This window comes from Acromyrmex echinatior, chromosome 7, assembly GCF_024713525.1.
Source record: "Acromyrmex echinatior isolate Ae372 chromosome 7, ASM2471352v2, whole genome shotgun sequence".
NCBI classification, from domain to species: Eukaryota; Metazoa; Arthropoda; class Insecta; order Hymenoptera; family Formicidae; genus Acromyrmex; species Acromyrmex echinatior.
In genome coordinates, this window is record NC_141858.1 from 1184141 (window position 1) to 1211713 (window position 27573).

Below are 27573 nucleotides of genomic sequence, written 5' to 3' on the forward strand. Positions count from 1 at the left end.
ATTATAGAATGGACTTAAGAGTAAGAAACTGATAATACGGTATTAATTTCTCATGATTTATTAGTTTCATGGCATGTATATCATGGCATTTAAAACTTAATAATACTTGATTTTTATTTAAAACTGATTTTAATGTTATCATTCAAGTTGAATTATTAATAGAGATGACAACTGAAGAGAAAAATTGTAATTTTTCGACAATATATAAGATATTATAGTATTAAAATTATGCGTACTTATTTATACTTATAGCATTTACATAATAAAACATCACGAACTTAATAATAATATACAATCGAAATATTTATGTTAATCGCAAATTTTTATTAATTGTCGATAATATCATCATTTTTTATTTTCGAGCCCTCGGGGCTCCATAGATAGTCATGAAAATTTGCCCAAGATCGACATTTTTAATATCTTGTCGATGACGATGTAAATTAGATCATAGTTGACACAATGTAATACAGTGAATCATTTTATTCTTATTGTTTGATAATATTAAACAAAAATGAAATGATTTACTGTATCATTAGTGTTTCTTATTGCAAAACATTTTTTAAAAAGTCCATTTCGAAGTTTTATTTCGCAATGATGATCATGCTTTCTCACTCATGTGCTATAAATGTGATTCCCTGCGATGTGATTCATCACCGTGATCTTATTGTATCGGCAGGGACTTCACGGTCCTGACGCCCGATGAGCTCGAAGACCTTGTGAGCCGGCCGGTGTCCAATAATATGGAGAACAAGATGCATAAGCAGGATTACAACACCTAGGTACTAATTGCTTCGAGGAGGGCATTACCTTCCGCGTTGTCATCATTTTCGTGCTCGAACACCACTACATCACCATCGTCCGTCGTGTTGCCAGGACCAAGCTCCTCCATTTTATACACACATCATTACGATACGCGCGAGTATAGTTTGGTTTAATTGATGTGCATTCATACCGCCGTCATCGTTAGCGTCGGACCACAAGGAGCCTCCATACGTATTTTTTCTAACACGTGCATCGCGCAGCTGTGAGACCCGCAAGCGAAACGCGGAACTTTCGATATATTTCGGTATATTTTACTTACTTGCCAACACGAGCGAGAAGATAGCCGATGCATGGCACATAAATTTTATCGTTTCCCAAAATATTCTGGTGACGATCAGAGAAGTTTTGTCGATTCATTCTGCCATCGAGATGAATCAGTCGTGCGAAATGGTTTCTACACATATGTACGAATTCGAAATCTCATAAGCGTTTTTGTAAAACATATGTTTTTTATTTTATGTATGGCCACAATCGTTTATACTTGTATTTTTTATTCGATTGCGAAAGTTTTCGAAGAAAATTAGTTTCTTTCGAATCACACGCTTTTGATTATCTAAAACACGATTATTATTGTGGATATTTGTGTGATATATATTATTATATTATATCATTATATATTATATATCATTGTAGACGCTTTGCTTCGATTTAATTATTGCTGAAATTTTATTGATATTTTTACACTACAGGAAAACCTGCATCTTAATGTCTTCAAAATACGATTTCTTACTAAAGTTGTAAAGGGTGTTATTTCTACAAAGACTAAATTGTGTTCAATTTACGAGTAAATGAAGTATGATAGCGATTAACTTTGTCGTGAATTTCCATACCTCCTTAGGATAGAATTTGGAAATTTTCACGATTTGTTCAATAAGGCGCTAAAGAAAAACGATATCACACGCGTATAGATGTTCTCACAATATCTTGCGGTTAATTAATTGTTCGTTAATTTAAGAATGTGCTTGTCGCAAACGTTTTACAGAGATTTGCGCGATGTGTGTAGCCTTATGTCGATAGACTGTGCATAATATCAAGATTGTTTGTTCAGACGAAAGATAAAACGACATAATGAGCTAGGAATGAATGAGTAACGATGACTCAGGAGTAATGAAATATACCGAGATCGATATATACTTAGAGTGCAAGTATAGAAGAAGCAGGTCTTTTGCTTTTTGTACAATCAACGTTGATCGGTGCCGATCGATATCAAGAAATATATATGTTATCTTATGACATCGCACACAGTAAAAGCAGATTTAGACTTGTCCGCACATATATCGGCGCGAATGAATTAATCGGAACGAATTTTTAGTTTTCTCGATTGTATATAAATGGTTAAATCTTCAAACACTAAAATGGACAATGATAATTTAATTTTGGCAACTTTATAAGATCTCTCATTGGGATAAATAACATAAAAATCATTTCAACAGATAAATTCTTTAAAAATATTGGAAAATAGTAGCAAAGAATTTAAAACTCTTATGACGTATTGTGTGACTTAATATTTAAATTCAATATTAAATTATTAATTATGTTAAATTAAGTTTATAAATAGTAAAAAGGAATAGTAATTTGTCAGAAACATAATTAATTAATTACAAGACATCGATTCAGAAAGTTTAATAGGCATTTACTGTGTCCATCTTAAACCGATAGCTCGCGTCGATTCAGAAAACAGAAAATCTGCTTTCTTTGTGCTGATATCCTTATATAGAATGATGTGCAAAAAATAGAAAGTATCAGTAGAACGGACGTATGCATTATGTGTATGTGTGCGCGTCTAACCCATTGAGTTTCAAAGTTTCCAGCAAAAATTTGTGTCAGGTGCAATTATAACTCTCACCTTCTAAATTTCTGAGTTTCTAATTGCTCGTCTGGGATTTGGGATTTTGATTTATAAATTCTCAAAATGATGTCAATACGAGGTTGCGAAAATACTCGAAAATACCGATTTTTATTTTTTATGTGAATTATCAGATGTGGATGGTTAAAGGACAGATATCAAATGGCAAATCTTATTAGGAAACTAAGAAAGAATTTCACCCATTTTAAGCCATCCGCATCCGATCATTAATAGTCCGGTCATATATGATTTTGTAGATAATAATGGTAGTATTCAAGAAAAAGTAAGTTTAACTTCTCAACTCTTCGCCGAAAGTAGTTCTGTATTGTTCATTCTGTATCGTTCATTCTGGTTTTCATTTTGTTATCTATACTTTCACGATGCTTTCATGCCTTCAATCATCTAAGATTTTTTATTCTACAGTTAAATGTCACTTCTAGAATTTTTATTTTTATTATTATCTTCTAAAGGTTTTTTCTTTGCGTCGTGATATAGGAGCTGATAATCTCGCTAATTATAATATTGATATTGTTAATCCAACATTTCTTAAAGCTCGAATACAGTTCAGGCATGTTAATAAAACATGATACTATGTCTATAACTGTAGCAGAACATAATAGTGAAGGAAAAGATGCTATTAAAGAATGTTACTGAAGATGTAAGAATGGTGCTCGTAACGCATTCGTACACATCTGTAAAGCAGACTGCTTTGCTCATGTTATGTCAATTATTTGGTACTTAGGATACGCTAAATGCTTTCCCAATGACATACGAATATCTTCTGAGCATACCAATGACAAATTTGTAGTATTGGACAATTCGAATGATAAGCCATCGATCAAATAAAATGACATCATTAAGAAGTCAGAACTACTTTCAGCAGGGATTAAAGATCTAAATTTATTTTTTCTTAAATACTACTATTATTATCTACAAAATTATATATAATCGATGACTGGACACGGATGATCCTTACAAAATTGGGTGGAAATTGGTTCTTTTGACATTTATCCTCGCAATTTATCGATTCTTTATCGATTCATTTATGATGGAAATAATATTTCCACCATGGATTCACCTTTGACAAAATCTCCAGTTTGGGAGCAAGGAACTCCTATTCCGTGGGGGCTGCGAAAGAGAAAGCACGCAGACAGAAATGATATCATAGAAATATAAAATCATAAATATCAAAACATTGTAGGAGACTAAAAATAAGATTCCGATCGCATTTATTTATTTTGTATATTATAAAGAGAAGTTGTTTAGATTTATAAACTGTCCGCAAATATTTCGTAAGGTTATTATAAAAAACACAAAATTTTAACATATATGTTTATTGCGTTTATAGATTAAACACAATCTTATCAAATTCATTGTTTAATATAGAATTGATAAATTGACACACAACAAAATACACACTAATGATACGTCGACAGAATTTACAATAAAATATTGATTGAATTTTTGTTATTGCGATAGTCTCTTTTTACGTAAGAATATTTATTTCAAGTGAGGATGAATGCAATTTCGAGGAGAAAACATATCTACCGACTCATATGAGTTATACGCGAGTAAAGATATATTTTTATTGTCATTCTATATAGCGACTGCACATAACGATTATGAATGAAAATTATTATCCATGTTGTTGAGCTAAACAAGATTCGCATAAGGATGCCATAAGGATGTGTTGACACCTTGAGGGAAAAGCAGAAAGCGAAAAAGTAATGACTGATCAGAATTCGTGCTGATAGTAAGTAATACAAGAAGCCGAAATTGTAAACTACCAGCTCGAGTTCATTGGTTGCTGCTTTTCCACTTTCTACTTTTCCGTCAAGGTATGAACGCGCTCTAAGATTCCTATTGAATGTTTACCTTAATTTCAGAGATTAGAAGTTAATAAATCGTAAATTTTTTATTAATTTATTATTAATACGTTAAACACGCAGCTAATTTTGTTTTAATTTCCGTTTAAGTGAGGGGAAATGCTCAACCAATGCGTAAGTTTAAGAAATATAAACAAGAGTGGTAAAAAGATGATTTACCAAGTCATCTAGAGACCATTGCACGTAAAAGTTTTAATCGTAACCGTAAGTCCATAAGAAGATAAATTGATTGCTACCGCATCCTTATGAATCGACGCTATTTAAACGGAAAGTTCAACATCAGTCCTCAGAAACAGACATCGCGTTTAACGTATTAATAATAAATTCTATTTGCAGAGAAATTCTAGTCACGGACGCAGAAAGACGCGTTTGATTATATTTTAAAGTTACTCTTAAATTCGTCGCGTATATTTTCGATCACCGTTTAAGAAAAACTAAGAGAAACCTAACTTTCTGCAAGGAAATCTGCAAGCGAAATCACCACTCTGTTCTCGCCGGAATATATCATTTTGCTGCGGTAGGATCCGAAATATACCGCGATTTTGTAGGATAAAGTACAACAGGGAAATATATATATGAATGCGCAGATATCGCCGCACCAGGATCAATCAAGAACAATAAAATATTAAAGATCCATTCTACCTTGTGGCCCGAAAAAAGGCGATTTTTTTGGAATTTTTTTCGGAAAAAGTAATGAAGATACATACTTCATTGGGTGCTTTCCGAGTTACGCATAAAGCGCATGATGTATCGTTTTTTCCTTCTTTATTATTTGGAGAACAACAAGAACAATGACACATCATGCGCTTCATTCTGAACGGACCTATTGTTTTTACATGTTATTTGTTATATTCAGTGAGAAATGATAATGGAATCGACATCGATTTATTGTCATTTCTCACTGAATACTTTTCTTTTTAATTTTAAATTTTATAAAGTCAATTTGTTGAATTATTTTATGAATCTACATAAAATTTCGGGGAAGAAGCCTCTCCGATTTGAACATAGCGCCAAAATGAAAATACTGCAACCCCTGTATTTTGTAACTTTATGACAGTAAGGATATTGCTATATTTCGTTGCGCAACGACAATATAACAATATTGTTACTGTCACAAGGAGTTACAGAATACAAGGGCAGTCGCACCAGTCATTTCAAAAGAATTCAAAAAACGATTTTTCTATTTAGAAGGAATGTGTCTACTGAATAGATTATGATAATTGATTTTGAAAAAAAAATTAATAAAACGGAAACTATTTGAAAGAAAAGTTCGATTTTTTAATCTTAAATTGTGCTCTTGTTTTTGCGATAGAAAAAGTATTATTAATATTGATATAATTGTAGCCTATCCAGTAGAAAAAACATTGCTTTATAATTGTAAAAATTTTGAAAACAATACTGTTACGCTCGATTTACGAAGTCGCACTCGCAGACGCACACATTTCCGAACCGCCAAAACAACACGAATGTTAAGAAGAAGAACAAAAAGCATTTATTAATGTAGAATACAGAACAGAACACAACGAAAGATGTTAGATAGAGTAATCAAGAGATATGCCCGTACGCGCCGACTACTCACATTCAAATCTGACGATTTTGTTGTTAGACAGACGAATACCTAATCGTCTCGGCAACGCGTGCTCTTCGCTACACTACGGGCGTCGGCAAAACAGGTATAACAGTACAATAGCTTTTGCTCCATCAGTTCATTCCGTTAGATCGAAAAATGTTGTTTCGAGAAAAATGCGTTTAAAGTTTCAAGATTATTTGCCATATTGTTTACGCCTATATTTTATTATTTACAGTTAATCAGCTAGTCCAGGCTACATAATAACCTCTGATAAAAAAAACTTAAAATAAATACCTAAACTCATTTTGAGTTAAATTTTGCATTACAATGACAAATAACTTCCATAGCACTCACGTCACAATAGAATCACAATAATCAAGAAGAAAATATCATTGTGAAATTGTCATAACGAAATAACACATGTTACAAAGCATTCGCATATCATCATGACATTGCTGTAACATCACATTTATGATAAAGCGGACATTCGCACGTCACTATGACATAATCATGATGTTGTAATGTAACTATGACGTTTTTTTGCTATGGGGAAGTCTATTGTAAACCGTCCATTACATCTATGGCGCGCGTTTGTTATGTATAAAGTAAATCGGAAGAAGGTGGCACAAGGGAGAAAATGCCACTTTATTAATATTTTTATATATAGAACATATATTGGCTCTATTCTGACTGCAGAAATATGTAGTAAAAGTACATAGACAATGGTGTAATTTAAAAAATTTCATGTCAATTGACATTGAAAAATATTTAATAAAGTACGAAAAGATAGGTCATGAAATGCTCTTTATAATATTTGATATGCTAATAGCTAAAGTTTGTGCTTCGATGCTTATTGTAAAATCGAACAAATGATATACAACAAATGATATACGATAAATAATAGGTTTTGATCAGTGTTTTCTGACATGTGGCTTATATAAATTATAATTTGTAATATTTTTATACGCGTAAAAGTTGCAATTGAATATTCCTATTACACTTGGGGATAAGATGACAGTAAATACAAAATACAATTTTTCCTGCTTAAAACCGACATTAAAACGATTTTGTGAATTAAAATGTTGGATATTTATATAATTCGAAATATTTTAAGTTCATGTTGTTTAAATAAAGTAAACAGTTAAAAAAAAACAAGTTAAATAAAGTAAACAGTTAAAATAAAGTAAACAGTTAAAAATATGTCCAACTTATTTCCTAAATTACTCTCTTTTATATTTCCTTAATTTATGTTTTATTATACTTTTATGCATTTTTATAGCTTAAACTTTTAATTAGGGATTGTAAGTAAGTAAAATATGCAAGTTTATATTGCATTACATTATTTAATTGCTTCTCCCGTAGGGAGTAGCATCTTATCCATGCATATATATAAGGGGAAGATGCAATTTTTGCAGGGTATAACCAGTTTTTTGGAATATCAATAATCTTAATAATATGGAATATCAAAAGTTTAATTCGTATAAATAAAAAAAGTTTCTAGAATGTAAATAATATTTTTTGTAGTTTAATTCAATAACATTAAGAAGTTATACGAGAATAAAGCTTAAGTGACATCTTCCTCCGATTTACCTTATATCTGCTTGTGTATGATCTCTTTAATGCTTCGTAATTTTTTTGTCTCTCGGAATTCCCCATTAAGACTTCAACACAATATTCAATACACTTGAGGCTATCAAACTATGCAAAAAAAATTTCAATTTTTTGAACCCAACAAGATAGAATGGACCCTTAAACATCAAGAAAAGAACTCAGAAATCATTTTACTGAGTGATCCTACACTTCGAACAATTATATAGATGGTTTCTTGTTGTAAAAAAAAAGAAGAGAGAGAGAGAGAGAGAGAGAGAGAGAGAGGAAGAAAAAAGGAGATGAGGGGAGCGGAGAAAGAGAGAGAAGTCGGACATAATTTTAAGAGATTTAACGCACAGAATTAGTCGTAAGCATTTTTATAAAGGTGTTTATAATGTACTGTATTAATATTATTGTTAATATTATACTATTACCCATCACGCATACACACACACGCATATCTACTTAACAAAGGAAGACTCGGAAATGTATTTCATGGATTTTGCTTTAGCGTGATTATTCTTGGGCACCAAACAATAATCCCTATAAAACCGTAAATTGTACCTTCATATATTTTTCGAAAAAATTGTGATTATAGATCACGGTAACGGATCGCTTTCAAATATAGCGGAATCAATAGATATTAAAAAAACAATCAATTTTTATTTATATATTTTTATGAATACATTTCAAGTCCGAAAACTGTTAGTTTTTAAAAAAATTAACATTCTTTGATTTTAATCAAAGCTTGAAATACTTCGCGAAATGAAATACGGTTGCCACTATTGGAAAACGTTCAATGTCTGATTGTCATAAGTTTTGGCAGAAATACTTTAAATGACGTCAAATAAATGCCCTTAAATGAATTTTTCACCGATCAAAAAGTTTAATGTCAAATATGTTTGAATAAAGTTATACAGGGTGGTCCACTTAAATCGATCATCTGAAATATCTCGCTTATTTTTAATGATATAAACAAATGTTTCAAATTAAAGTGGAAGAGGGAAATATATTTTAGTCATGTTTTTTTTTAGGTAAAAAGATGTCAAAAAGATATGAAGGTTACTTTCACTTTTTTAAATGGAATTGTATGATTTTTTTACACAATATGATATTCCTCTAATTATTCTGTATATAAAAGTATTAAGGTAGCGATATAAAAAACTAATAGCTGATGAGATTTACACTTTATTCTTATTGACATAAAATGTTAAATAACTCGTTAACTCTTAACTTTCAATAATACCTTTCATGAACAGAATAAGATGAGATGAATCAGTTAATGGGAAGAAAACATAATTGCTTACGAGTTATTTAACATTTTATATAAATATGTGCCAGAATAAAGTGTAAAATATTGGGTAGGGGAAAAAGTTGTATTTCTTCGTATTTAAAAAAAATTTTTCACATTTTTTACAAAAGTTTTTTATTTGTTTCGAAATTTTCGTTATATTATATAAGATTATATAAGAATCTGTTTTTTAAATTGCGGTATGATGATTTTTATCGAAGTTATCAAAGTCAGAATGCTTCTTTACTTAACTCGCGAATAACTCAAGAACAAAAAATCATAGGAACATTTTTTTTTAATGATTTTGTAGAGAAAACTAAGTAATGATAGTCGAAAATTTTTGTAAATTTTTTTTGGACACGTAAGAGACCTCTAAAGTGAAAAGAAAATTTTTTTATCTTTTTTAGCTCGTAGTTTTTTAAATGTAAAAATTACCAAACTCACAGAAACTCAAAAAATATAGTAACTTTTCGAAAGTAGAGATTTCAAACTTTAAAAGCCTTTTCTTAAATTTAAATTTCGTTTATTTTTCATAAAGATGTTGTATATAAAATTTTTAATTAAAAAATACGAAGAAACTTTTTCCCCGACCAAATATCTCGTCAGCTATTGGTTTTTTAATTGATGTTACTATCTTAATACTTTTATGTGTAGAATAATTAGAGAAATATATCATATTGTGTAAAAAAAATCGTAAATTCGATTTAAAAAAAATGTACGTAATCTTCATATCTTTTTGACGCCTTCACTTAGAAAAAGAATATGACTAAAATATATCCCTTCGAAATCCTTCTATTTTCATTTAAAACATTCTTTTATATCATTAAAAATAAGCGAGATATCTCGGATGATCAATTTAAGTGGACCACTGTATACTGCTGAAATAGAGTTCTAAAAACAATATATTATACGTCCAATTTCAATGAAACGTTGCAAAATGCTTTGTAAAACATTTCTAGACGTAAAGGAGGTGAAATTAGACCTCGCTTCGCATGAAAGTTGTGCGTTTCTAAGAGGGGGGAGATAGGATGGACCAAGGTAGACCTCGCTTTACATGGAAAATTGGATGCTCCTAGACAAGTGGAGTAGACTTCATTTTGTAGAAAGTCGGATCATAAATAGATAGACCTCGCTTCGCTGCGATTTATAACTTTATTTAAACATTTTTGGTATTAACATTTTTTATCGATGAATATCCATTTAAGGGTATTCATTTGATATCATTTGAAGTATTTTTGCCAAAATTCATAACACTCGGACGTTGGACATTTTCGAAAGTTTACTCTTATAATAAAATAAATCATATACTTTCAGTAAAGTAAATCATACTTACAGTAAAGTAAATCGTATTATTTTCAAGACTGATGAACACAAACAAAAGAGTCTGAAGACTCTTTTTACATATATATATTTTTTACTACGCAGTAAAGTAAATTTTATCAATGCTAAGGAAAAAAATACTCATTCGTAAAATAAATTCTATTGAGATGTATGATAATTTATAAATTTATTTTATTAAACGTAAAGAGTATCTTATAATATAGCTATGTCGTACAGGTGTATACAATGGTCCTGCCAATTTCATTCAAAATTTACTAGAAACAATTTTTAGCATATTATTTTACATTGTTTTTCGTATAAAAAGAAATTTACTAGAATTCTAACGTATATTACTTTTCGATATTCCTTCGTACAAAACAAATTCGCGTAACGAGTTGAATAACAATCAAATGCCAAATTGTCTACAAGGGTGCGATTGTAATTTAACGTTAACGTGTTATTATCTAAAGATCTTAAGTTAAAAATCTTAAGTTCGAATTTCGTCGATATATGGAGGAAAATATAAAGTAATATATGCTAGAATTCTAGTAAACTATATGAATATTGTAATAAATTAGTATATATGTAGGAACAGGCGTTCACTTATATAAAGTTTACTTTACTTTTTTATTAACTGAGCAATCATCGTACAGTTATACTGTAAAATACTTTTTACATTTCATAAAGTATAGATTTATTAGATAGGATATCTGGAGGTACGGGTAATGTCTCGGCGCTAAGCTACGCGCAGCGACGCTATCGTGGCTACTTTACGCGAGCCGGTGAATTACGCCAGATCGAGATTATTAGATCTCAATAAGGGAACATAGAACATAGAACTTGAACCGATCAAGTTCTAAGTGTGCTCAATCAATTGCAACCGGGATATAATGAAAGTGTTTTAATTTTTTCTCTACGAGCGGAGATATTACGACGCAAAATACGAATCTGAAACTTTTGTTAAGAAAAAATTAAGAAACGTCATCGTCGTCGTCGCCGCTACGAAGTGGGTATTACTTTACATTATTCTCTGTGTAAAATGAAATTCATTATAATAGAATTCTTTTAAAGTAGATTTACGAAATATAAAAGGTACTTTACAAAATCTAAAAAGTACTTTACGGTATTACGACTGTAATCGAAGATCACTCATTTACCAGAAATAAAAAGAAAATTGTACATGAATGAGCGCTTGTCCTTTTAACGGATCTGCCAATTCTATACAATTCTACTATACAAAACTAGAATTTGAGTATATATTATCTTTTTTTTTTTTCGTTCTTTTGCTTAGTTTATAAGCAAGAAACATAGACTCGCGTCACAAACACAATACATAAAAAATAAATCAATCAAGTTCTTCATTTCCTTCCTTTTCATGAAATAAAGAATTATAATTGGTTGATTTTCTTATGCCTTATATGTTAAGCGTTTTGCAAAAATCCTTGTTTCTCGCTTACATATTCGCGCTCACTAGAAATGTATTTTTCTAATTTTCCTAACTTTTTTTTTCTTGTAAATTTATTCTGATTTTCAAGCTAACGTTCTTTTCAACTAAGCTATCTATTTATAAATGAGGAGTATAATTGAGAGAAAAAGTAAATATCTTTTTTTTTAAATTTTCAATTACAATAAAATCGATTTTATAATATCATACAGCATCGATTATTGCATAAAATTTTCAGAAATGTTTCAATCTTTCACATCTCATAGGCAACAGTTTTGAAAGGATTCTATCATATAAAATGTTAACAAAAGTGTTTCTAAAATCTATCGTATGCAATAAATTGAAAAACATTATGATGTTAAAATTCAATAAATAATAACGGTTCCAATAATTAAATAAATTAAACAATACAATATAGAGCTAAGAACCAACTCAGGATAATATATGAGTAACAATATTATTGTAAACAATATAAAAACGTACAGACGTTTCAACCCCTATCCTTCTCAATGTTAAAAATTTGAATGTAGCGATAACTACACAAGATGTTCATCAATATATATAAAAAACGTATGTGTACTCGCATGTTGGAAATAATAATTATGGCATGATACAGCCTAGATTCAATCGGTTTCCCATCAGAACTTGTTGTTAGTCCATTCCAGAAGTCACATAATCGTATTAAGTCTAATATTGTAAGCTTCCTCTCAAATTTACAATAGGTTGGTCCAGTGAAAATTAATTTTTTCATAATTTTGTTATCATTTTGAAAATATATATAAAACATTCTTAATTGCGAAAAACTTTTATATATGAATGATTTGTTCTGCTTTAATTGCGAAAAGTTTTTGTATATGAATAATGATTGTGCTGAAACTGCAGGTGTGATTTTTTTAATAGTGATTATGTATATGTGCTTTTATACATATAATATGATTAATTAATCAAAATAATTGATGATATAATAATTATTTTTGAGAAATGCTTTAAGTTTATTTCAATAAGTTTTGTAATTTGTAAACAAATCAATCTTAATAAATTTTAAGTATTTTAGAAATGATATTTAAATACATGTTTAATTAATAATTAAACAATATTTAAATTTATTATGTTGACATAATAAATTTAAATATTGTTTAATGATTTTTTTGTCTACGATAATTTTTCACTGAGTTACGATGTTCTGAATATTATGCTATTTTGAGTGTGTTCTAAAGTGTTCCCTATTTTTTGTTACTTCGTTGGAAAATTACAAATATGAAATTATTCAGTTAAACTTAATAACTTAGCTTGAAAATCATCAGTGTAAGTTTGCAGTAAAAAAAAAAAGAGAAATTAGAAAAATGAGAAAAGTATATATCCGATGGGCATGAACGTATAAGCATATATTTCGAGTATGGACTCTGTAACGTTCTACCATGTGCGCCGACTCCTACCGTTTTACGAATAGTAATCGTTTGCGAGGTATTTCAAGTTTTAGTTGAAATCAAAGAATGTTAAACAATCCTAAAAATCTTACTGGACTGTGCATTTGGAAATTCAACAATAGAGAATAGAAGTAATGACTGTAACGGTTAAAACTAGAACTTTAATGATTAAATAATTAAATCTGAATTGCTACATACTATATAGAGGAAAGTCGCCGATACTGACATAAGTCTCTTAAAGTGACACCTCCTTATTTCTCTGAAACTAACTATTGCACTTTATTAATACTAATAAAATAACGATCTGTTTAGCTAATTAAAGAAATACAAACTCATAATTCGTGTGTTTGTGGCTCGTTTTATACCAAATCAGTTAAAAACGAATTCTACGAATGCGAAAATAAAATTCTTACGATTTTCTTTTGTAAATTGTGTAGTTTAAATAATAGTGATTATATTATTGATAATATTACGACATTTTAAATAATTTCATTAATTAATTTTATTTATATTATTTTTTTCTTAGTTTTTTCATAATACGATTTTAAATTTAAAATTGAGGTATAAAGCGCCACACCTGTTTGTGAAACAGATCATGTGCTAACTTAATCTTTATAATATTAGATATATTACTTTAAATACGAAGCGCCACTACAGTCTGAATGTTAAGATGTTGAACTATTATATATATTCATTTAAATGAATTAATTTCAGAAATTATAATTGCGTGCCGATATGGTTGTCAGACTTTTAACGCAATCAATCTGAAATATTAATAATCCCCCAACTTTCCCAAATTTAATCTTAAAAAACTTATTATAAAAAATATTGCCTCAGCCGGGAGTTAAAGTAATATATCTAACATAAATGGTCTTATTTTCAATCTTATTATTGTTTATACACGCTCGCCTACAATGAGTAACTCTCTACGTATCGGTTATTGCGAGAAATATTACTAAGGTCTCGATAGTCTAAAGACTTAGGCGCTCGCACTGAATGCAAGAGATCCGAGTTCGAAGATTAAATTTGGGAAATTTGGAGGGATTAATAATATTTCAGATTGATTGCATTGAAAGTCCGACAATCATATCGCAATTATAATTTCTGAAATTAATTCATTTAAATAAATATATATAATAATTCGACATCTTAACATTCAGACCGTAGTGGAGCTTCGTATTTAAAATAATGTATCTAACATAAACGGTCTTATTTCCAATCTTATTAGTCTTTATAATATTGCTTTATAGTGTGAAATGTCTATTGGAGTTGAAGACAATCATGCATATATGGAAAAACTCTTGAAAAATTATCATGTTACATATTTGTATCTTGCAAAATAGCGTAAAGTAAATATGCATATAATTTTAATAAAAATATTTTAAAACGAAGTGAAAATATTCTGGAATATCTTATATACATTCACTTGTAGGTACTTTATACAAATAATTCTTGTAAAAGAAAAAGAATAGGAATACTGTCCACTGTATCAATTTGGACCCATTTTATCAGACGCTCATTTTTGCTTACTTCATGAAAAAATTAATTATTGCAAATAATATTATAAAAACTATACTATTGGAAGACACTTTTTAGTTTGTATTTATGTTTTTAAAGTTTTATTTTGACTTTTTTTAAAGAAATATTGTCTAAAAATAAAGTGATATGTCGGTATCGGTGACTTTCCTCTATGTACACAAGCTCGGCAACTATATATAGTGTGGAATCGTGGAGCACTTCATACTTTCAAAATTTAGTTTAGTATGGAAATCCACACCAAAGGAATCCAAGAATTGGATTAAAAATCAACTGTGAACGGTTTAAAAGGAGCAGATGTCGACCGATATTTGTAATGGCAGTACAACTGCGCGTAGCAGAGATTCAACTTTTAGAGATCATTTATACTGACCGTAATCGTATGCTATTATCTGTAAGAATCAACTAATCACAGTCGAGCATTCCTCTTTTACAATTGAATGAAAGGTGAATACTCGAATGTGATTAATCAATTCTTACAAATTACGACATATGGTTATGTCCAATATAAATGATCCCTTACCGACTATTAGACAAATTCGCAATTGTAAAAAAAGAGTCGGTAACAAAAAGCACAAAATAAATTAAAAATAAAAAAAAAGTTGTTATTTTATACTCCTTCCTTCCTTTCCTCTCCTTTTGTCAGTCAAAAATTCCACACCCATAGGCGAGGTAAGTTGCCAGCCCTGTACATACATACGTACCATATTTATTATATAGTCATTTACACTGCGTGCCAAATTAGTTTTTCGGACTTATAAACACAATTAAACTACTGTAGTAACATCACTAATTAAATTGACAAGCTATTTTAATAATTTGATACTCAATCATTCTGTTAAAAAGATGTTAATATGTTGAAAAACTATAAATAAATTTATTGCAAAAAATATTATCTCGGCCGGGAGTCGAACCCGGATTTCTTGAATTTCGTACAAACGTCCTAAGCCTTTAAATTACCGAGGCCTTAGTAATATTCTTCGTGATAATCGTATGTATGGAAACAACGTCTTTCTTTCAGACGACGTAATATAAACAATAAGATTGGACTGCATTTGAAAATTCAACAATAAAGAATAACGTAAAGAGTAACTGCCTTAATGGTCAAAACTAGATCTTTAATGCTTAAATAATTCAATTTGAATTACTATATCTGGAGACACGGTAGTGTCTCGGCGCTAAGACATGACACGAAACACTGACGTGCCTCCTTTACGCGAGCTGGCGAGTTGCACCAGATTATCGAATCTCACAAGGGAACAACCAAGTGAAACCAATCTTTTCGATTTTAATGAACTTTTAATATGAAAAAAATAGAATACGTATTTTCTTATAGGTGAAAAGGCTGAAATCCTCTCTTGAAAAAAGTCGATTTTTTTCAAGGGAGGGATTTTTCACCCTCTTAACGTGCGACTCAGCATGTATAAGAAAATATGTATCTTCTATTTTTTTCCATATTAAAAGCATATTTAAATTGGAGAGATTTATTTGATTGTGTTCCCTTGTCAACTATCCCGAGTTTTAAGTACACTTGATCGATAGCTTACACTCAGATTATACAATATTATACGTGCTTTTATTTTTTCTCTTCATAGCCCTATTAGCGGAAATATTGCGATGCAAAGTTTGGATCTGTCACTTTTCAGATTCAGATACGTCGTCATCGTCGACCACATGTCACGCATTTCTTTGGTGTCCATTTGACATTTTTTACGCAAGGAACACTAGTGGTATATATAATCAGCGAGCGCTGCGATCTGTACTACGATAATGTCTCGATCGATTCAAAACATCAGGATCGGTAAAGTTGGTCTAAGTGTTTCAGTAATAATAAATAGGTAATTGTTGAGTTTAGCCTCCTCTGATGATAAAATTGGGCTCGTTTTTACATGAAACGAATGAATCTGACAAAAAATTGCTCTGCTCCGTGGATCGAGGTATTAATCGTTAAAATCGACGTCTATTCAGGTTAGGAAATTTGTCATCGATGGCATAAAGGGACATAAGAACATGTAAGGCTACAATAAATATTTTCTGCTTCAATTACACACAAATTTTGTACTTTAAAACACATTCTTTGCTTCATGAATACAAAATATTTTCTGTTATAATTTTTGTTTTTACAGCAGAGAATTTGTTTTGGTATCTATTTGCTTTAAAAAACACAAATTCTCTGCTTTGAAAACAAAGTTTCTATTGTAAAAACAAAAATTATATAGAAAATAACTTGTCTTTTAATAAGAAGACGTCAAATCCAACATACATTGTCTGCCAAAAATATTTCAAATTACTTTTCTCTACTAATGTTTTTTATAGGTTTGTATATTTCTAAAAGCATTCTTTCTTATTTAAATCATATAAAATTATATATATAATTCAAACGAGGTAACAAAGAAATGGCTTCTTTACATACATGATGAGAATGTTGAGATGGATGAATATTATGTCAGTAATCAAGCAATTATTAAGTAATGGGGTTGCTATATGGATTTGTTAATTTATAATTACATCGCATTACTAAATGTGTAAATTATGTTGGATTGATATAATATTAATTGAATCAACTAAATACGAAACTACGATAAAAATTAGATGTTTAGAGTAATACATCAATATGTATTTTAAATGCAATTATCTCAGAACTATGATTGCGTGCCACTTACTTTTGGATTAGTATGTCATTTATGCTAATAAAATCTGAGATGCTAATAAAATTCCTCAAAATTAAATTAAAATCTGTAAAGAATTTATTGCAAAAAATGCAATATTACCTAGGCAGGGAATTGAATTCGGATTTTACGTATACCATGCAAGCTCAGTTGTCCTCAGAGACTAGCGTTCTCACAGATAAAAATATTTTTTGCAATAAATTCTTTACATATTTTGATTTAATTTGAGGAAGATTACTAGTATCTCAGATTGTTGCAAATTCAAATATAATCGGCATATAATCAAAGTTCTGATAAATGTATATTTTTTATATATAAAGGAATATTTCAACTGAGTCAAAACCCATCTAGTAACTTATCTATATAACTACACGTTTGTTGGAGTATAACCCATCGGTTACTCCCTAAGTGGTTTTGAACAGAGTGCTCTTGTTTTTGACAAGAGTTCTCTTGAGTCTTCTTATTATGCTCGTTCCGTCTAAAAAGCAACGAATCCCAGCTCTGTCACTGTAATCGTTCCCCATGTTTTACATACTTTTTTATTACATCGTTAATGTATTTTATTCTTAGATCTCTATGTATAATAAGTTGTCGTTTCTTATATATTATAGGGCATCTACCTCATTCCTAAGAAAAACTTTATTCTGAAATCTCTAGATACTATCTGTATTCGTCTTTTTGGCGCAACTCCAGAGTTGAACACTATACGTCCACACCGATTTCAGGATCTATCGATATAATAACAGTTTATTGCTCAACTTCTTCGAGTTCTTTCCCCATAGTAAGTACATGGTTCTGTATCTGATGTTTAATTCTTTTGTTTTTTTTTTAACATGCTCTTTCCATTTAAGTTCAACCTATTCAAACATCATGCCTAAGTATTTGACAATATTCGCATAAGGTATTTTCTGCGAGTTAATTTCAATCAATATCCTAGTAACTTCACGATTTGTAAAATTTATATGTCGATTTCGCTTCATTTAATTTGATTCGCCATTTATCCAATTATTTACGGCATTGATAGTTCTTTGTAATTTGTAGATTCCTCCACGTAATCACCAGTTTCTAGAATTGCTGTATCGTCAGCAAATATAGCTGTTCTTACTTCTCTCAGATTTGGTATATCATTTGTGTAGAAGAAAAAGGACGGGTCCCAAAATATTGCCCTGTGATACTCCTGCTGGTATTTTCATTAACTCAGAATATTTTTCTTCGCACTTAAAATATCTATCTGCGATATAGGGTCTTAATATCTGATAGTATTGTTATGATAGATCTCGTCATAGTTTATACTCCAATCCTCGATGCCACACTCTATCGAACGCCTTGGCAACATCCAGAAAGATGCAAGCATATCTTTTTATTTTCTAGTGCATTTTTAGTCACATTGGTTATTTTGTGCACCTGATCTATAGTGAAATGCTTCTCTGAATCCAATGCGAGGGAATAAAGTTCTTTTCCTTTATTATCAGCTTAAGCCTTTTCATAAATAGTTTTCCGAAAAATTTTGAGATTATGGAAGCAGTGATCTGTACGATTTTTTATCATTTTTTTTTATTGAGTGATTTGCCTGGTTTAGGGATCATTGTTATTTCTGCCACCTTTGACTACCTTGGGACATATTTTAACTTAAATGCCGCATTTATTAAGCTGTTACAGCTTCCTTATCCTTTTTTCAGGCAACTTCTTAATTATTTTTTCTGTAATAGAATTATACCCTTTTTTAATACTTAGGTTATTCTTAATTTCTCTCTTTAATTCCCTCAGAGTTATCGATTGTATTTCTTGCTCACCCTTTTTTATTACTTGTATTACATATGTTTTTATCCTGTTTACTTAGGAAGAGATTAGAATGTTTCCTAAGATTTTACAAATATGTCAGCGTTTTATTTTGCACTTCTTGTCCATGCATTATTGTCTTTTTTAATCAACGATATTTGCTTTTTAGATCTTTGGTCGCCTGTTAGAATGAATAATCTCTTTTCCGACTGTCAGGTTCTGTAAGTTTCTAAACAATTAATTGTCTCATTCTTAATTTTTTAAATATTTTTTAATATTTTAAGCTCATTTAGCTGAATTTTGTTTTCTGCAGTACGATCTTTTCCTCTGCTTTTGTTTTCTACTAAGCAGTTCCCTTACTTCTAATGAAATGATAATATCTTTGCTTATTTTCTTTTGTCCAGCAGGAATGCTCCCCCACGTCGCCTATTGTATCTTTTGCATTAGCAGATGTGTTTCGTCTTCCAGTTGTTGTGGTTCTTAATAGACTTTTAGAGTTCAACGTTATCTTCAATTATCTGTCAAAACTTATTCCATTCAGTTTTGCTATTTGTTAATTTTGGATTCTCCTTCTCAATTATGTCATTACTGATCGTCATAATTACTGATGAGTGATCTGAGATGAGTTCTTGAGCATTCTTAGTGTTACGTCCAGATTCTACAGTTCTTTTCTTCGATTAGAATTTTCATCATCACCATAAAAGTTATTAACAAGTAACACCGGTAGAACATCAGTTTCTACTTCCCATAGAGAGGACAATAGTGAGCCGAATAACATTCGCCTTTTTAAGACTAATAATCCACTCTAATTATCCACTCGAAGTTACACACATTGTATAAACATAAAATAGGATATAGCATAAAGAAAACTACTACATTTTTATGATTTAAGATTTGTTTCTACCAAATGACATTTTTTTCAGAAATTTAATACTAAATATTGATTTCATCATAAAATGTATATTATAATATTTGGCGCTTTCAAGTCAACAAAGTAGAGCAATTAAATTTGATTAATTGAATCCTATGATAGGATTTAAAAACCAATCACATTTACTTGCTCGACAAGCGTGCTTTTAGTCACTTTGTCGACTTGAACTCGCCTACCTATTGATACCGACAAGTCGATTGCTGTCTGATTTTATACTATACGTCATAAAATTTTTATTCATTTGTGTTCGATGAGTCATTTTTTACGGATTCGATCGGCTCTGCTATGATAATCAGATTGCTCCTCCTTGTGCAGAGCTATCATTATTTTTTGCTCAGTGGAAGATTGACTGTCAGATGAGCCTTCCTGCGTCGAAGTGGCAGCTTCCTGAAATTCAGTAAGTGATAATGCATCGCGTGCGATGCGTTTCGAATTTGCGTTACTTACGTGCTCCGTATCTTCGTATGCGTTTTGATATGTTTCGTTAGGTGATCCGATCGCATAAATTTCTTTGTACATTCTGGATATTGAAAAGGTTTTTCACCCGTATGAGTTCTACGATGCCTTTGGAGTTCATCGGATCTAGTGAACTTTTTACCACAAAATATCCAAGTATAGATGAAAGGACGTTCACCAGTGTGCCAGCGTAAATGAGCACGTAGATGGCTCGTTTTTCCATATACTTTATTACATCCAGCAATATGACATACATGTTGCCGTTTCCTGATTATATCCCTATTTCTAAAGAGAAATATGGGGACATATATATCAATGCAACATACGACTATTATTCATTAGTGACACAAATATTTGATATAGTTGAAAGAAGTTATTGCTCACCTGTTGCCATCGCCGCAATTGGGACATGTACATGCGACTCTTCTACGGTGCTGCTTATTAGGATCGTCACTGGTAGGGGTAATGGCCAGGTTCGATATTTGTTGTTGATGAGATACAGGTGTAGCGGATGTTGTCAAGGTCCCGTGCTGAAGAGTTTGAAGAATCTGCCATTTGGTAGAATCATTTGAGTCGAATTACATGGTTAGTGTTGTCGCAATGATAGGTGTGGTCGCGGTGGTTTGAACAGTGGCCGGCAATGTTTGAACTGTAACCGGCTGCAATGCGCTCGCCGGTATTACTTGCACATTGCCTAAGCCTGGGATATTTTGCACGGGTATCGATTGTAAGAAACTATTGGTCGTATTCAGTCCGGGGGTTGGCTGAATTTGTATTATACTTCCATTGCTCACATTCCTCATCATGTTACCTTGTTGCGTGATCAAATTTGCTAATGCGGACGCAGGAATAAGCTAACTGTTGTCCTTGCGTTCCTGTATAAGGATTATTTACAACATTAATTGTTTGCAAAATTAAAAATTATGAAGAAATGTATCAGAAAATGTATAAATTAAAAGTAATAATCTTTCAATATTCGGGAGACAAAATCTATAATACAATTAAACAGGAGATGATTTCTTGTACAAAAATGAATTGAAAGTGCAGAATAAACTTTTTTTATTCTTTACTGTAAGCAATTTCTCTCTTAATGAAATAAATAAAATTTAACTATTTGTCACATTTTCTTTAATCTTGCCACTCGTAAAGTTGTTATGTAAATATGATAACGTTTTCTTTAATGTCTTTCTACAAATCAAATGTTCGTTAAGTGTACACGTACTTCGTGATTTTCAAATTTGATTTCCTTGGAAAAAGGCTTCGAACAAAAAAAAATTATTCTGCACTTTTGATTTATTTTTGTATAAGGAATCGCTTACCTTCGTCTGTTTGTACTTTAAATTTATTCTTGTGCTCGTCTTGTGCTTATTATTGTGCACACATAACAATTCCCTTACCTGTAATCGTAATAGGTTGTACTGTAGGTTGAGCCGATCGTGTAGCAGGGATACGTATTACTTGTCCACTAGTTAATTGGCTCGCATCGATATTAGTTACTTTGATATCACCTTCTACCGTTTCGGGCGGTCTCGTCAAACTAGATAACGTCTGCACATCGATTTTCTGGCTATCTTTTATAGTAATAACGTTAGTATTTCCCGTTATGTTTCTTCCTAACGTACCTATCCCAAGTATCTAAGAAACGTATAGCATATCACTTAGAATAACTTTATGTAAATATTATTAATATGTTAATATTGAAATTTAGTATATTACTTGAACATTGCTGGGAGATGCAACTGTTGTGCTCCAAGTCGCTACTGTCGATGATGGAGTGGAGGACTGTTGCATCTGCTGCTGTTGCAACTGCTGCTGCTGCTGCTGGGACGATGCTGGTTGTTGTTGTATCACCTGCTGTACCACTTGTTGCACTTGCTGCTGTTGTTGTACTTGGGCTTGGGCGACTTGTTGCTGTTGCAACGACTGTACTATTTGAGTTTGTTGTTGGATGATTTGTTGTTGTGCTTGTTGATGTGCAACTTGCGTTACTTGCTGACTCTGTAATAAAACGTTAAATGTTTATCTAATAAGATCATGAAAAAATAATGTTGAAAGAATAACTAATAGTTCCTTGCGAAAGCGACCGATTTGTAGTCGGCAAATCCTGAGTTCGATTTCGATCTCTCTAGGTCCATATATTTTATAGGAAAGTATTGATAACCGATTCGTAACATAAACAATTTTATAACATAACAAGTATTTTACGTAATCAATCAAATGGACAAGATTCGATGCCTATATAATTGATGTAAAGACGTTATTAATTTGTAAATTGCGATAATAACATTTTGGTGATAGGAAAATTTTTTATATATGTATATACTGAAGATGGCCTAATTAAGTGTTGAAACGTTTATATTTATATTATACATAATTACGATTTAAAATTAATAAATTTAAATATTATTCGCTTCCAATATCTTGTGTAGTGGTATATGCCCTTTAAAATATTGTTTTGAATAATAATACATTCCAGATTTTCATTTATTGTTGAATTTGATTTATATTAGGTGTAATAAAAAGAAATCCATTATTTTTCCAATAGATAGATTTCTTTTTACTACACCTAATATTTATCTGAAGGTTTTGTAATTGCGGTAAACTAACAATTTGCACTTGCTGAATTTGACCGCTCGGCATGATAATCTGCGCCACTTGAGGTATTTGCTAAAATTAAAATAATTAGAATGTAATTTCATATTATTATAATTTACAATATTTGTCACATATAAAAATTATTAATTGGTATTTCAATTGTTATATAATATTGATTATGATGAGACGATCTCTTGCGTGAGACTTTGTCATACCTACTGAATTACTTACTGAATTACTAAAAATAAAATACATACATATAGAAAATATATATCACTGATATATATTTTCTATATGTGTACTTTATTTCTTCAAATGTTTCCTATATTATACGCAAAATTATAAATAGAATTCTGTTTTGAATTTGATCACAAATTATAGATTATCTAAAGTAGGCTTTAAAGAATAACGAATTTCAAAACATGCACTGAGAAGAAAAATTAATCATTTAATTATATTAATTTAGTTCGTCATTTATTTCTTTCATTGGAGATTGTATACGTATTTAATGAAAAATTCGATTGAAAGCACTGGTGCATATTAAAGTCGTTGTACACTGATTTAATTTGAATATAAAAATGAAATGCAAATATTTCGAATTATAAAATATATATTTTACCTAATAGTATATTTAAAAAAATGTATTGAGTACTTTACGATTTAATTGATTTCTATGTTTATTTATAAACATATCTTTACGTTATTTTGTGTACGACTTTAATGTACATCAGTTCATACTGAGTGCATCCAATCAAATTCGCTATAAATTAAATATAATATATCAAATGTATAATTTTTTTTTCAGTACGATTAACTGTTTTTTTAATATAAATAATTATGTCTTCTCATACTTGCAAGAATTGATGAGCGATTGGACAGAGATTGCTTGCGTTCTCTGCTGTTCATGTTGCGGCTGTTGAGTTTGTAAAGGCACAAAGTTTTGCAGGGTAATAACTTGTGGCTGTTGCTGTTGCTGTTGCTGAGCTTGCTGAACATCTTGCTATTGCTGCAATTGCTGCAACACATTAGCGCTTAGAAAACGAATCTGCGGCTGGACAGTTTGCTGCTGTTGCTCTAACTGTTGTTGATCTGCATCATCTTGCTGTTGCTGTTGAGATTGCAAAGGATCCTGTTCTTCAATTTCTTTCTACAAATAATTATATCATTTATTTTCTTATCTTGTGGATTTTTTATAGTATAATAACATATATTTTAAGTTAATTACTGTGTATAAATATTGTATGTATCATATTTATATACAAAATATCATTTATCAACATCAATTTCAAGAAATAATATTAGTAAAATAAAAGTAAAGAACTAGTAATACATAATAATCTTACCTGTGAAAGATTCCTGCCGTCTATGCTCCGTTTCATGATGAATAATTTCGTTTTGCACTCTATACAATTTATAACAACGAATCTAATGTTATTTCATGTCGAGTGCTAGGAATTTATAATGTAACAATCATACATTGGCAATCTTCTTAAAGCTACAAGAAACGAATTGTCCACAGAAATGCTGGCTCTCCTACAAAGAAATATTATTTTTAGAGAATTGTGTCTATTATACAATAGTAACTAACTCTATAAAGCTTATATTATAGGGAATTATAATAATTAAAACAATTGCAACAATTTTGCAGTTGTTCTCGTTGCTTCCGTCTCTGGTCGGGACTGCAGGCTGCTGTCACTCTTCTGCGAGACCGTGCTGCTCTTCCGCTGCCGGGTTGCTGCTACTGCGACTGGGCGGCGCCTCTGCTGTTGGGTAGCTATAACTCTTCGGCCGGTAGGCACCTTCAATCGTCTCGGGATGCGTTCCAGCTTGGTTAAATATGTGCCACACTGGTTATACACGTGCTCGGAAGTGCAAGTGAGCGTGTCTTCCTTCGTTCCGGTGAATTTTATATCTCCCTCCGGGCGAATCTCGAGCGCGGGTTTTTGTTAGGTGCGCCAGTCCTCTGGGGACTGAGCTGCGGTACTCGCGCTTCGTTGCGCGTGCGTGCTGTGTATAACTGTGCGGATGGCGGGCTTGTGAGGCATAAGGAACCGCCCCCCCCCTTGATAGTAGCGGAACCATCACGTACTGTTGAATCTGACTGGAGGCTTGCTCTGACGTCCGCTCTTGATTGCTGTTGGCGCCTTGCTAGTTGTGTCCTCTAGGGTGTACGCTGGCTTTAATCTGTCTATCGAGATGTTAAGTGACTTGTCGTGTACTCGTATTTTGTACATTTTTCGCCTCACTAGAGTACTTTGTATGGTCCGTTGTACTGTGTTTGCAGTGCGCCGGTCGATGCATCGTGTCAGACAAAGACCTTCGGCATAATTTCGAAGTCCCTGAATTCGAAGATGGACGATATTTTATTAGCTGCGCCTCCTGAATTTCTGAATTCCATCACCAATTGTTTTAACTCGATACATGAACGATTAAAGTTCATCGAAGTTAGTAGTAATAATAGAACTTTCTAGACGTGACTATCATCGTTCACAATGACATTATCATTTTTTTGATAGCTACGACCTACATGTTCCAGTAGATTTCTGAATTTTCATTCATATCCCCCGTGTCAAGAATGATGTAATAATTAATCTTATTGATCACTAGCTACTCCCCCATAGGACGAAACCCGCTCGAGCATGCCCCCGTCTTCATGAAGGGAATGCCAGGATTCTCTTGCCTCTTCTCTTGAGGTCTTGCGCTCTTGGTTCTTCTGTTTTCGGAAAGGAGGGGGGGACAAAAAAATGATGTACTGTAGTATTTCCGCCTCCAATTCCTACCTCGGCATTCGTCTTCCGTTCCACGGAAAAACCACGGTTCAAAAACCGCCGGCGAGGCGGTCTTCTAAAAAAAAATAGGGCCGGTTGAAGCGTGTTCGTTGTTGACTTCTGATTTCGTGGAAGATGAGCCTGCTGGACTGACTGTAAGGCGTCCAAAATGTTTTCATTAAAGCTCCCGGGAAGATCCTTTCCGTCCGAATCCGCATTATGTGCCGCGCGAACGTGAACTCTGCAACTAAGAAAGAAAAATAACTCGCGTAGCTTACATAATAAGATTACAATTCTTTTCAAGTGATAAGGTTTCGATTTGTTAACTCGTTTCTCTTAAACATCTTTCTAAATATGATGCCAGCCTATCCGAATGTACAATTATATTTTTATGTTTGTTCAACTTGTAGATACAGTATCGCTAAGTTTCTTAATTACAAAATATAGTCTTTCCCAATTGCTCTGCAACTTAGGAGTTCTCTCCTTCTTTCTTCGAGGATTATATTAGGTGTTGGAATTAATTCGTAGCGTTTTACAAGTGATGGGAAGTACTTTCATTAATGTATTTTTTAATGCTCATGTGAAATAAATAACATTCTTTCATTAAAAAACGCTACGAATTAATTCCAACACCTAATATAATCACACTTTCTGTCCCTCCTCAAAATAGATTTGTCTGGCTTTAAGATCATACCAGGTTTTTGTTTATGAAGATTTGATATCTATTGGTTTCCTTCATGAATTTCTTCCTTTTTCCAAGTAATCTTCCGGAGAACTAACCTCCTCAGTTTTTGATAGATTACCACGTAACAAATCAGTCGATAGACAGAGATCTTGAGCAAAATAAACCTCCGCTGAAGTCATTCCAGTTCTGTGTTTGGATGATTTTTACGCCAACAGATATAATGGAATCTACCGATCCCAGTCTTTTTGATTTTCGGAGATGAATTTTGTCAAATAGTTCAAGATGTTGACGTTCTACCTGTCCGAATGTAGGTGCAAAACAGTTGTCCTCGTTTTCTTTATCCCTAGTAAGCGTGATAGTTCGCGAAAAATTCTCGACTCGAAGTTCTTCCCCTGGTCAATATGAACTTCTAGAGGTACTCCATACCTGGAAATAATTTTATTTGAAAAGGTTTCTGCTATAGTTTTAGATCTGACATTTTTTAACGGGAAAGCTTCTACCCACTTAGTAAAACAGCGACGAGCAAATACCTATTTCCAGCAGAAGCATCACCAAATTAGACGGAATTCTAGCAACCGCAATACTTTCTACTCGAGCGCATTCAATATCAGAAACTGATCCCAGAAAAATGCAATCAAAAATATTTTTTAAATTAAGTAATTTAAGAAAATCGACACCCAAAGTACAATTATTATTTATTTTGGCTATTAACATTGATATCTCAACACAGTATTTTACTACAAGTCGAACTTTGGTTTTGTATCTGATTGGAACTTGTTCCCCGTGGGATATTTAACATTTGTCGATTATAATTTTCGGTTTACACGATTCAACTAAATTATTATTGTTACATCCTACAGACGCCACGATTTATTTTTCTCTTCGCCGCGACTATGGTTGGCGTCTACAAGACCCGAGCGGGGCCTTCTGATAACGGATTGATAAAATTGAAAAAGGA

At 31.7% G+C, this 27573-nt stretch overlaps 1 protein-coding gene and 1 pseudogene across 2 annotated transcripts in view; one reads left to right on the forward strand and one right to left on the reverse strand.

The window, feature by feature from the left end:
* LOC105143989 (hypothetical protein) overlaps positions 1 to 14665 on the forward strand; it is a 44744-nt gene extending 30079 nt beyond the window's left edge. Inside the window, exon 5 of the mRNA XM_087408090.1 lies at positions 677 to 14665. Within this exon, the coding sequence (XP_087264216.1) occupies positions 677 to 779 (103 nt within the window). The 3' untranslated portion in view covers positions 780 to 14665. The remainder of the gene's footprint in view (positions 1 to 676) is intronic.
* Positions 14666 to 14946: 281 nt separating this feature from the next.
* On the reverse strand, positions 14947 to 27555 carry LOC105144013 (uncharacterized; annotated as a pseudogene). The gene is made up of 7 exons (XR_015545679.1): positions 24506 to 27555; positions 24014 to 24309; positions 23175 to 23234; positions 22284 to 22565; positions 21965 to 22202; positions 20952 to 21442; positions 14947 to 20852 (listed from the first exon to the last, which is right to left on the reverse strand). The product of XR_015545679.1 is annotated as an uncharacterized LOC105144013 (transcript).
* Between the last annotated feature and the right edge of the window lie 18 nt (positions 27556 to 27573).